General features: G+C 41.9%; 1 protein-coding gene across 4 annotated transcripts in view; it reads left to right on the forward strand.

Annotated features, from left to right (window-relative positions):
* Positions 1 to 12,932, forward strand: part of RALGPS2 (Ral GEF with PH domain and SH3 binding motif 2) — a 340,810-nt gene that overhangs the window by 293,200 nt on the left and 34,678 nt on the right. For all 4 annotated transcript variants that reach the window (XM_068242552.1, XM_068242555.1, XM_068242554.1 and 1 more), the window contains 3 exons: positions 1,031 to 1,166; positions 1,672 to 1,823; positions 12,207 to 12,261. In XM_068242552.1, coding sequence (XP_068098653.1) covers positions 1,031 to 1,166; positions 1,672 to 1,823; positions 12,207 to 12,261 — 343 coding nt within the window. The remainder of the gene's footprint in view (positions 1 to 1,030; positions 1,167 to 1,671; positions 1,824 to 12,206; positions 12,262 to 12,932) is intronic.

Raw genomic sequence — 12,932 nt, forward strand, 5'->3', positions numbered from 1 at the left:
ACCTCCTAACTTCATTCCCACTATATGCAGTACTGTTCATTTTTATCATGTTATTGCTATTTCATGTTACTGTATTGTATAAACTGTTGTATGTAGTTAAAAGCACATCGAAAACAACCAAAAAAGCATTGTTTATGCTATATGTCCAAATCCAGCTTGTCCAAAATAAAATCGTTTATATATGTTTCATTATGTATGTAACACATGACTGTACAGTAATTTTGCCTTCTTAAAACAGAAGGTATTTGCGATAATTCAGCTGTGAGCAACTGTGGTTTCCCATGATGCATCGCTCCAGAATATGCAAATCATCTAATTTTCCTCCTGAAACAAGGCTGAACATCGAGAACCTCTGTTGTATAGTGAGCCTGTAGCTTGTAAATGTTAGAGCCACATCAACCCAACATACGGTACATTCCTTAGCACTGGTTCCTTAATGGGATGCTTAAGTCAGAAAAAAATAACAATTTTACTCACCTGGGGCTTCTACCAGCCCCCTGCAGCCATCTTGTGCTCTCGCAGTCTTGATCTGATCCTCCTGTCCCCCTCCACAAGCTACTTTTGCATCTGCTTCTCCACACACAGGCACTGCCATGGTTAAATTCGCATACATCGGCATCCATGCGAAATCGTATGCGAATTCGCGTGAAAATTCGCATATAACTGCATGTGAAATTCGCATCCGCATGCAAATTTTTACCGCTGCGATTCCTACCGCACAAGTGGAAACGGGCCCTTAGAGGTATATGGAGGCTGCCATATGTATTTAATTGGAGTTGCCTGGCAGCCCTGCTTCTCTATTAGGCTGCAGTAGTGTTAAACAAGCATGCAGCTAATCTTGTCAGTTGTCCTTTAAATTACAAATTTAACTTAGTCTCCTGGAACCGAACCTGTCTGTTAGCATATTTTTTTTCCGTCTTTCTGATTGCAGATTGGTGGTATCTTATGGTGTGGAATTTACATGTTTTACTTCAAAACTGTCACTATTAAATTTTTATCTTATATACAACTCTTATGTCATCACTTGTAGGTTCTGAAACGGGAGCCTCACCTCAGAATTCCCGGAAAAGCATCGTTGTGGAAGCAGGGCTACTGCCGCCAACGCCACCATCACCTCGTAATCTCATGCCCCTCGGGCACCGCAAATGCCACAGTTTGGGTTACAAGTAAGATGTTCACCAGGAGTTGTTCGCTATGTCACTCACTTGCTCATTTCACACTTGCACCATCGTGTCGCACAAGCTTACCACATCCTATTGCAGAAGCAATGATAGCCCTGTAGGACTAATCACATTGATTGTGGTGCGGCAGGTCCTAACGCAGTAACGCATTGCATGCAGAACACTACGACGAGTGCGTTTACATTGTCAGTGAGGCATACTTTTATTGCACTGTATGCTTCATTGTATGTTCGGAATACAGCGGCAACATGCGATGCGATGTTTCGGCACCATTGCGGTGCAATTGTGGAGTATTTGCACTGCAACAGAATGTAGCAAGTGTGGGAGGGACCTAAACCTTCTTACAATGTTGTCGCTGGTGAGATTGCTTTTCCCTGCCTGTGTGTGATGAATAAAGATTATTGTTGCCCAGTAAACTGTTTTTTCTATCTCTTTGGAACGTAAATGGCTCTTACTGATAACCGTATTCCTGCTATTTATGTACTTGCAGTTTCATCCATAAAATGAACACAGCAGAGTTTAAAAGTGCAACGTTTCCAAATGCGGGGCCGCGGCACCTATTAGATGACAGTGTAATGGAACCTCATACACCTTCCCGTGGGCAGGCGGAGAGCTCCACTCTTTCTAGCGGTATATCAATAGGTGAGTATAGTACTGCAGCTGCTAACCCTAACTCTGGTGCCTGGTTAACTGTTACATTGGAAATCATTACCATAATCTCTTAATTGTCCGAGGCAATAAATCTGTGCAGAGTGTAAGCAGTGAAATGAACACATCCATCATCTATGGCACAGTGAGTTCAGGGCTACGTGCGCCACATTTACTTATCCCAATTACTTAATTATGGAGGAATAATAAGCAATGCGGGGGTGAATGCTTCACGCTTAGTGTATACATTCTGTAATGAACGATTAAAAGGCAATTGAATTCTCATATAAAAGCAGACAGGACTTGGCATCCTAGGGCTCCTATTAACAAAAGACCGATGTGTGAAAGAACTTAATCCTTGCTAATGCACTGACAACAGCAGACTGCAGAAATCTGGTTCCTATGAGTTACTGTACTAAAGCCATTTTTTTTGTTGGCCGACACCTAGGAATAAAAAGAATTACTAAATTCTGTATTGCCCTTTCATACTTACCAGGGTCTATTGCATCACATCGCACAAAAACGTCACATCCCGTCACAAAAGCAGTGATGGCTCTATCTTGCTGTCACATTGATGTATCCCGTTGTGACAACACAAGAGTATCTGCGTGTTACACGTTTCACCCAAAAGTGAGGCACGCTGTTATTGGAAAGTATGCCTCACTGTACAGTCGCACCTCAGCGGTATTGTGCAGTGCGACCTTTGCTGAGAGATGTATAAAAATCACACCGCATCGGAATGCGTTAAAGTGGACCCAAATTAAAAATACAAGAGTTCAGAAATAAAATCTATTTTCTAAACTATAATAATAAATTACAGCATTTTTTCAGCTGCATGATGAGAAAATATAAAATATTTGACATTTATTGGAGGAACCCCTCCCTTCCTTACATATTGCTGGGACAGAATTATTATTATTATTTAGTATTTATATAGCGCCGACATCGTACGCAGCGCTGTACAGTATGTATGTGTGTATATATATATATATATATATATATATATATATTGTATCGTCACTAACTGTCCCTCAAAGGAGCTCACAATCTAATCCCTACTATTATCATATGTCTATGTATGTATTATATAGTGTAAGTACTGTAGTCTAGGGCCAATTTAGGGGTGAGCCAATTAACTTATCTGTATGTTTTTGGGATGTGGGAGGAAACCGGAGTACCCGGAGGAAAGCCACGCAGACACGGGGAGAACATACAAACTCCTTGCAGATGGTGCCCTGGCTGGGATTCAAACCGGGGACCCAGCGCTGCAAGGCGAGAGCGCTAACCACTACGCCACCGTGCTGCCCGGCAGACTGGTGGAGTAGATGTCCGGCAATGGAGGAATTGCTAATGGCTGCCATCTGTATATCCCTAGTTATGAAAAGAGAAGGGTGAAAAGCATGCACTGAAATGCTAATAGGCTTGAAGGAGTGTTTATATATCTTTGTATATATTTTGAATTAAAGAAATGTTTGGTTTGGGTCCGCTTTAAGTGTGAAAGGGGCCTAACCCATTACTAAAGCTATGTATAGGCTATGGGTTCTAGTCACCTTAAGTTGTTAGCAATGTTTTTGGACAGCAGTTTTCATATAAAATCATCTGAGCAGCTCAGCCTCTTGCAGTGCCTTTTAGGAGGAGGTGTGGTCGATTCTGGTGCACAGCTTTCTTCTCTCTGCATTCAGTGGGAGGAGGCATTAATATTATTGCTGTTTACCCTCCCTCTCCTCTTGCTATTGATAATAGCAAGGGGGTGTGGCTACAGCAAGCACTTGTCCTTCCTCCAAGAATGGCTACTGGGATTCAGCACAGGGCATTGTGGGAAGACGCACAGCCAGCTTGGGGAGGAATGCAGCATTTGTTCAGCAAGACTTCTAGGGAGAGCAGGGCAAAGCTTTGTGGTCTGATCAGGGGTGATCACTTGAATACCAAGATTTAGGACCCCCATTCGTCTTAGTAGGGGGGTTGGTTCAAAAAGAGGCACTGTAGTGACTGATGGATGGGCAGCACGGTGGCATAGTGGTTAGTACTCTTGCCTTGCATGCACTGGGTCCCCGGTTCGAATCCCAGCCAGGTCAACATCTGCAAGGAGTTTGTATGTTCTCCCCGTCTCTGTGTGGGTTTCCTCCGGGTACTCCGGTTTCCTCCCCCATCCCCAAAAACATACAGATAGGTTAATTGGCCTCCCCCAAAAATTGACCTTAGACTACGATACATACACTACACTAGACATATGACAATCTAATGAGAGATTAGATTGTGAGCCCCTCTGAGGGACAGTTAGTGACAAGACAATATACTCTGTGCAGCGCTGCGGAAGATGTCTGCGCTATATAAATAATAATAAATAGTAGAATGCAGTTAATTGTTCAGGATACCCACTTTTACATTAATTATCCTGGATTCGACATTATAAACACTTCCTATATCTGTATATCTGTGTGTAGCCTGCCCTCCCAGTGATGCTTGGCCTAGGCTGTTTAGATATGCAGAATTCTCCACCCAGCACGTTCTGGCAGAAATGGTGTTCTTTGCAATGGCTTCAGAACTCTCAGTAACAAATATTCTGCAGAGCTGCACCTGCCACGACTAATGCTGCGAATACACGATTCGTTTCTGGTGCTCGATTCTCCTCTGAATAGTTTTTGCCGCTGGATTCTGCAGTCGATTCTCTTCTCTTCCGCTCGTTTTTCTTATCTCTTTCCATTTACTTCTATCAGAAATCGAGCTGCAAAAGGTTCGAAAGGGAGATCGGCCATGTCGGAAATTATTGAACCATCTAATCACCTCAAAAATGAACCATGTACTCCCAGCATTAAGCTGTCGCCAGCTGTGATAGCGTACAAGAGGAATCGCTGCTGGGAGACTTGGGCGCAGGATACAGCCGGTATAGCTGATCCTGCTGCTGCACAAGTTCCCGGCGACGATAATTACTATTCCCCCTCCAGGCCGCCATGGATGGGGGGGAATGATGTAATTCGTCTTCCAGCTATTGCTGAAGGCCGAATTACAGTGTCTTAAAAGTAACTTCAGCTCCGTCTTCTGATGGCGCCGAAGTTACTGACTGCGCCGCTATAGCCGTAATTCCTATTACGGTCTATAGTGGCGCCGGCAGTGCCCAAGTTTCCTGCGCTGGATTGCCAGTGGTCGGAGGAAAGATTTTACAATGGGCAAACACTGACTAATTTATAAAGTAATACTGTAAAAAAGCCAAAGTTTTTTTTTTTTTTTTTTATATGCCAGCCATTCTGGTTCACAGTATTGGAACAACACTATTGAAAACAAGTCAGTAGGGACCACATAGCCACAACGGCTGAACCAGAACATGAGTGCCTGGGCAGCAGCCATAAAAGTGGTGCAGAGCTGTTTCCACCAATCAGCACCATGTTAAAAAGATGGATTGACGATTCCCAATCTGTAAAAAGACCAAACAAAAAAAAAAAACCTTCATTGGACCTGATATACAATGTGGTATTTTTTGAAGTAATAGTTAAGTAAAAACTGGGTGATAGAGCATTAAAGGAATACTATCGATGTATGCATTTATTTTTAAATGCTGTATGTTGTAGCACACATTAGGGCAAGTACTAGGAGCAATTTGATTCCTCACACAGCTGTTCCTCTCAGCTGTAAAATCCTCGTCAGTTTTGGCGTCAGTGTTGGATACAAAATGTATCTAATACTGAGCTCCCAGAGGGCTAGACCATGTCTCTGCAAAGGGGAGATGCTATCAACTCCTCAGTTTATAGTTTAATTATCACCTTGCTGAAAGAATCTTGTTGATATGGTGGTAAGGGGTTAAAGATTCTAGCAATGTGTGTTTATTATCTTTGCTTCTCTTTACTGATAAAGATACTAATAATGCTAATTGTAGACAGCGGTCTGCCCCTCTCAGCAGCTTGTAAAGTGGATGCAGCCTGGAGTGAATGCCTCAAGCAGGCAGCCAGTCTGAGTGTAAACACAGACTCGTGGTATAGCTAGTTATATTCCAGCTCATTTAGTTACCTGTTACCACCTCAGATCAGCCTATTTCTCCTCATGTCTGCTGCATGCTGTGAGTGACACAGTGAAATATATTTGTGAGCTGTGTGACAGAGTAACCAAGCAGCTCAGGGTGACCCAAACTACTATGAGCTGTGTGAGAAATGAATTTTTAAGCAGGGATAGTGAGAGAGAGACCTGGGTGAAGAAATAAAGTGCCCTTAGCACTAGTGGTAATGTGTACACTAATATAGAGTATTAAAAAAAAAGTCGTTTCAATCGATAGTACTCCTTTAAGGGGATTTATTTTCTAATCTGCCTGCTTTATTCAGCACAGTATGTGCATTGTGTGGCTTTCTAGGGAGTACATGCCCTCGGGGAAATCACATCTGTTTAATTATAGAGGCCTCCTACTCTGCTGGGATGCAGTGTTTGTGTATCTTGGCATTTTAATTGTTGGTAGTTTATTACATTAGGAAATGTTCTTTCCTAATATGACTCAATGTACATATTGCCATGCGTGTCATTACATTGTACGCAAATCTTGTGGTTTAATCCTTCTTGCACCTCTTTAATACCTGCAACAAGTTGAGCAAATAATTTGCTTGGTGCCAATCCAGCTGAACTTTAAACCTAATCAAAATTCCATAGAATAAATGAAGCAGCCATATCCCCTACTCATTTTATTATGTATTTATATAGTATGGACATCTTTTGCAGCACTTTTATAGGGTGTATATATAGTCTTTTTACCAACTGTCCCTCAGAGGGCCTCGTAATGTAATCCCTACTATAGACAGGGCTGTGGAGTTGGAGTCGGAGCACGAGCAATTTTGAGTACCTGGAGTTGGAGTCGGTGGTTTCATAAACTGAGGAGTCGTAGTCGGATGATTTTTGTACCAACTCCACAGCCCTGGTAAGTATTAGACTAAGGAGTTGAAGCAATTTTGGTTACCTGGAGTCTGTAGTTTCATAAACTGAGGCGTCTGAGTTGCAGTCGGTTGATTTTAATATAGACTCCACAGCCCTGACTATAGACCTATGTCCATTATAGTCTAGGGCCAATTTTATGGAGAAGCTTATTAACTTAGCTATGTGTATTTGGGATGTGGGAGGAAACTGGAGTGTCTGGATGAAACCCACACACACGGAAAATATACAAACCCCATGCAGATAGTCCCCTTGCAGATATTTGAAGCGGTACCCAGCGCTGCAAGGTTAGAGTGTTATCCACTACACCTATGCCACAGTTGTATAAAACATGGTCTACAATACATTATTCTTCCAGGGAATTGATTCCTTCTGAATTATTTTTTTGGAACATTGAGTGGAAATCTATAAGTGTATGGCCAACTTTAGTGAGTTGAGGCCAAGGAGTTGATGTTGCTTGTTTGTCTCTGTGGATTGCAATGCAGTTAGTATGTAATTTACCAAGACCGTTGCAAAGTGGAGAAGTTGTTTTCCAACACATCAAAACCACTGTTTCTAGTGACAGCTGAAACCTGACTGATTGCTCTGGGCAGATGCTCCAGTTTTCTATGCACTGGTCTTGATAAATCACCACAGAGTATTTCTATTAAAATAGAACCTGAACGCTGTGCTGTGCTAAGAGCTTGTGAGTTATATGGAAGTTGTGTTGCTCTTTCTGTTTATAATAATCATGAATTGTGCTCCAAGTTTTGCAGTAACAGTGTTGTAGATAATGGATAACAGTACTTTCATATCTTATCTATGAAATCTTTAGATCACATCTGTAGGAGAAAATAAAAATCTAGAAACTGTGAGGTGGAGGATAAAATAGCTTACCCTGGAAGTCAAAATATTGGCAGCTCCATCAAGGTCTCTCATGGTGCTGACAGCTGCTGGCTCCTGCGCAAGGATTGCGCTGTGGCCTTTATTTTTAAACATCGCTCCATTAGCTCTGATGTAGAATGGAGCAGTGACTACAAACCACATCATTGCAATTCCTACACAGGAGACAGCGGCTGCCACCGGCGTGAGAGACAGACATCGAAGGGCATGCCAGAATGCAGAGTGCCAGGGAGGAGCTGATTATATGCTACTCTGCTCCTCTGCTAGGTTTTGTTTCCATCTTGAAAATCCATTTTTAGGCAGGGTTTTTACTATTGCCCAGAAAAAGGCAATACTTTCTGCAATGGGGGAAGGTTAGTGTTAGGTGTATGTAGTGGAGAAAGGGGTGGGGGGTAGTAGAAAACTGGTAAAGCTTTAAAGTTGGGGCATCATTGGTCCATAGTCCTGCTTTGAGCAGTGCAAAACTTTGCATTGTGATTGAAGCTTGATAGAGTTCTGCTGAAACCATCAGAACTCTATGCTAACCCTATCAGAATCAAACTTGCCATGATAGAGGCCGATCACTATCCAATCAAATTCTAATAGAATAAAGATCTATTGGCTAGGCATATCGGGCCGTAATTGACCTGTGTATGACTAGTGGGGATGAACGAGCAAAACTGACAAGTTCGGTCTTACAGTGAACCAGCTCCAATCTTGCTTAGCAAGATTATCACAACCCTAACAGTCAAGTTTGCCATGTGGAAGGCTTGGGCAACAATGAAAAAGTACAAGAGGCAATCAATTTTTTTTTTCTGTGTTAAGTCTTAAAATTGTTGATCTTAAATCTGTGTCACTGTACTCCCTTTTATTGCCAGTGGTTTAAACCTTAATGCCGGTGTTATTTTTATGGACAGAAAATTTGTGCTATTATACAAGCTGTACAATGATTACTTTACATTGTATCCCAGCCTCATATCTTCAGTGTTGTCCCATGAAAAGATATAAAATATACAAAATGTGTGATGTACCCTCACTTTTGTGAGATACTGTATGCTGGGGAGACATCCTATCAACAGTGTGTGTGTGTGTGGGGGGGGGGGGGGGGGGGGGGGGGGTGTACATTTATTGCTCTGCTTGGGGCCCTGTATGGTCCTTGCTCTGCACAGCTCTTCTGGCAGACAGAAGCTCTGCAACCTTATTTCTTGTTTCGGTGTGTTTGGAAAGGCTGTACCCAGTCTGGAAACAAATTGACCTACATTTTCACAACCAGAACTGGGGCTCTTCACATGATATCTACCTGCAGATGTTATTGTGCATTATACTTTTATGATTATTTAAAAATAGTCTTGTTTGTGGTATTGCATATAGTGTGAAAAGTAATACAGTTGCGGGCCTAGCTGTAATGTTTCAGTTTTGGCATTACAAGTCTGCCTTGTCTCCAGATGGATCTGTGTGAAATAGCAGATGAGTTCCAAGTTAATTTTAGAAATTGCATCACTATGTCTGGATGACTTCTCCAAATTGACATTGTAAAAGTAATTGGATTGTTTGATACAGTGTGCTTTCCAGACCTACCGTAATTGCAGCAGCTTTTACATATATTATGCAGTCAAACATTAATACTGACCAACCAGGCTTTGTTTTCCATACTGGTAGGGATACAGCATGTTGTAGCTTTCTGAAAGCCGGCTGCCAGAGCCATGAATCCATTGCTGGTTGGAAGACAGAATCATTTAGAGCTTCACACAGACTGTTGCAGTTAACAGATTGTCAACTACCACCAACCGTCACTTATCTGTCTAGACATTTGCAGAAAGCAGTTTGAGGCATTTACAGGAGGTCGTCAAATGTCTATCAATGCAAAGTGTATCAGAATGTATAGCAGGGGCGTTGCTAGGATCCTCAAAGATCCTGGGCAGTTTTGGGCACTCCAGTCGGAAAATAGGTGTGGCCTCGTACCACAATATGGGTGTGGTCATGGGTGGAGCCAAATTTACATGAACTTAACAGCAGTCTAAGTAGGCATGCACAGCAAAATGTTGGATGAAGCCCCCCTCTCCATTAATACAAAAATAAATAAAACATTTTTTAGCATATCACATAAAATAGGCAGTGTCACTTAAACATAACTAGGCAGAGTTACCTGGCGACTGAGGCACCACAGCTGACTCTGCCTGGGGGACATCCGGGGCAGCTCAGGATAGATCTGGGGCATGTGCAACTGATCTTTGGGGCTAGCAACGCCCCTGATGCATAGAATGCTGAACAGGTATGAGCTCCACAGTTCAGAATACATTCCATACAAAATGAAAGCAATAAACTTGATGGGGCAAGGGACATTTTTTTACTCATCCTTGTTGCTGCCTGTAGCCCATGCACACCACGTCGTGTTTTACTTCACTTCAATACTTCCTCCTTCTGAGATTGAAGGAGGAAGTATTGGAGAGATGGAACGCAACGTCCAGTGCACCAGCTATAGGTGGCGACAAAGATGCATTAGATAGATGCTGAGATGTAAGATAATTCTGATAAAGTGAGACTAAGGTGCCCATACACTCGTCAGATTGGCAGCAGACAGATAAGAAATGCATCTGATGATCTATCTGATGCGTTTTTAGAACATTTTTTACCAGGATAGAATTCCAATAGATTTCAGTTTGAAATCTGTTGAAATTCGATCTGATGGCATTTTTTTGCCATCAGATTTCCATTAAGGCCAATGCAAACTGATAAGCAATCTCATCAGATCGACCTAAATTTTCCACCCTGCTAGTTCGATGGAAATCCATCGAAATCGATCGAAATCGGCCGTCGATCGGTCGATTGGCCAACCGATTTGCGATCGATCGATCGATCGATCGCGATCGATCGGTCGGCCAGAAAATCGGCTGAGTGTATGGGCTGCTTAAGGAGGACCAAACTCAGCACTTAAAGGACACCCAAAGTGATAATAAACGAATGAAATAAATGATTATATCTATCTTCCTTCACTTAAAAATGACTTTTTAACATATTCCACAGTTTTATTCTATGTTTAAATCTTCTTTTTATGTTTTAACGGTTTTATTGTTTTTGCTCAATGACACATTCATTGAAGTATGACAGAGCTAAAAATCTATGAACTATTGATCCTTTTTATCTCTTTCCTGCTCTCAGATGCCATTTTCTGCTAGGAAAGGGTTTTATAGTTAGAATTTCTTATCAGTGAGGATCACATTGTAGTCACTTCCTGTCTGAGTCAGGACTGAGTCAGCCACTTACATACCTGATAATTTAACCCTTTCAGGCAGAGAAAGGAAAAAGGAACACAGCATAGTTATTTGTGTGCTTGGCAGTGTACGTATCCTTGACTAGCTCATCATGTCACATGTCACTTTGGGTATCCTTTAATGTTCACCTGGACATACATTTTTTGCTGACTTACATTATCAGATCTATTAAGTGTTTAAGTGTGGTAAAGGAAAGCAATTTATTTAAAAAAAAATGTGGAGAGCTTCTTCAGTCTTTTTCTTCTGTGATCTCACCTAAACAGGAAGTGAAGAAACCTCTCCAGACAACAATAAAAAAACAAGAGGAAAGGTTAGAACCTCTGGTTCATATTCCAACATTTATACTTTGTATCTTTGAAGCTCCTAACAATGAGAAAAAAGGAAAATCTTACAAGCAGGGACACACAATTCACATAACCTGATTAATATTTAATAATAAATTTAATAAAACACAAAAATAATTCCTATCTGGAGTGTGTACATTATAAAATATAACTTTTATTAATATAATTAAAATGAGTTAATATGCCTAATTGACCTAACTGAGGTAGGTTACAAAATCAATGACCAAATATTAATCATTTGTAAACATACATCTGATCAACCTATTCCTCACTAAGATTGCTGAAGTGCTATAAAGAAACCCCCCACCACCAATCCGACAAACAATAAATGAGAGCTGTGCTCTCTAGCTCATTCAGGCCTGACTGAGCTAGAGAGCACAGCTCTCATTTATTGTTTTCTATATGTTGTGATTGTTAATTTATAAGATATGCACCTTGCACCCTAGCACTTAGCACTTTATTCCCTGACGACGGCTCCAAATGGGGAGCTGAAACATGTCGGATTGGTGGTGGGGGGTTTCTTTATAGCACTTTAGCAATCTTAGTGAGGAATAGGTTGATCAGATGTATGTTTACAAATGATTAATATCTGGTCATTGATTTTGTAACCTACCTCAGTTAGGTCAATTAGGCATAAAGCAGGGACACAGACAACCTTTTTCTATCCCGCAGTTTTGGCTGGAGCTCCTCTTTAACCTGTGAGCACTGTAACCTAAAACATCTACAGGAAACTATTCCGAATACATCAGCCATTTCTATTTACCCATTGAATGCTTTGAATTGCTGTGCAGATTTGTCCTGTACTGTGAAAACTGATAAGACATCCAGATGTTCCAGTGATTTTTCTTGTAATGAGCGTGGAATGTCCTTGCGAAGGAGGACATGTGCTTCTATCATATTTGTTGCCTTTTCATTTGTTCCAGTCAGTGTGATTCGTCCTTGCTGGCGCTTGCCCCTCTTTGATTTCTTTTTTTCTTTTCTTCTCTCTGAAGGGAGCAGCGATGGCTCAGAGCTCAGTGAAGATATGTCATGGCCAGCATTTGAAAGGTATGTTATGAATCTGTTCTAGCACTGCCTCAGCAGAAACCTGCACAGAGGACTTGATCATTGTGGGGATGTGCTACACTTGTGTCTCTGTATTGAGCAGCCAAAGATGGGGAGCTATGTGGGTTGCTTCATGAATCCTTTAACATTAGGACCAGGGACAATTGAGCTATAGGCTAGTTTAATGAAAGAGGACGTTGGTCCAGTTCATCAAGTGCCATTAAAAGTGAAGCAGTTACGTAAAATCTTTGTTTCCTCTACCTGCTGAAACCTGATTAGTAGCTCTGAACAACTGTTCCACTTATATTTTAAATTTTCTTCTACGTGTCTTTATGAATCAGTGAGAGCAGGACTGGTTCTAGCTACAATGGGGCAACCAAGACAGCGCCTTTACTTCCCCCACCAGGTCTCCTGCAGAGTCTTCAATAGAGTAGCGTCTCAGCTGTCCCAGCGGTTGCACTTCTGTGTCAGTCTCACCCTTATCAACCACCTCTGGCATTACGCCTACCTCCCTCTGCTTTCACCACCAGCATTGCATCACTTACCCGCTCTCAGCAGATTAGCAATGGCTTAACCAGCCACACGTGAAGTCCTGCTTCCTTTCTGACCAAAGCGGCACCCCATGTGACCCACCAGCACGTAATAGGTCGCATAAAGCACCACTCCCGACACCG

This window comes from Hyperolius riggenbachi, chromosome 6, assembly GCF_040937935.1.
Source record: "Hyperolius riggenbachi isolate aHypRig1 chromosome 6, aHypRig1.pri, whole genome shotgun sequence".
Lineage (NCBI taxonomy): Eukaryota > Metazoa > Chordata > Amphibia > Anura > Hyperoliidae > Hyperolius > Hyperolius riggenbachi.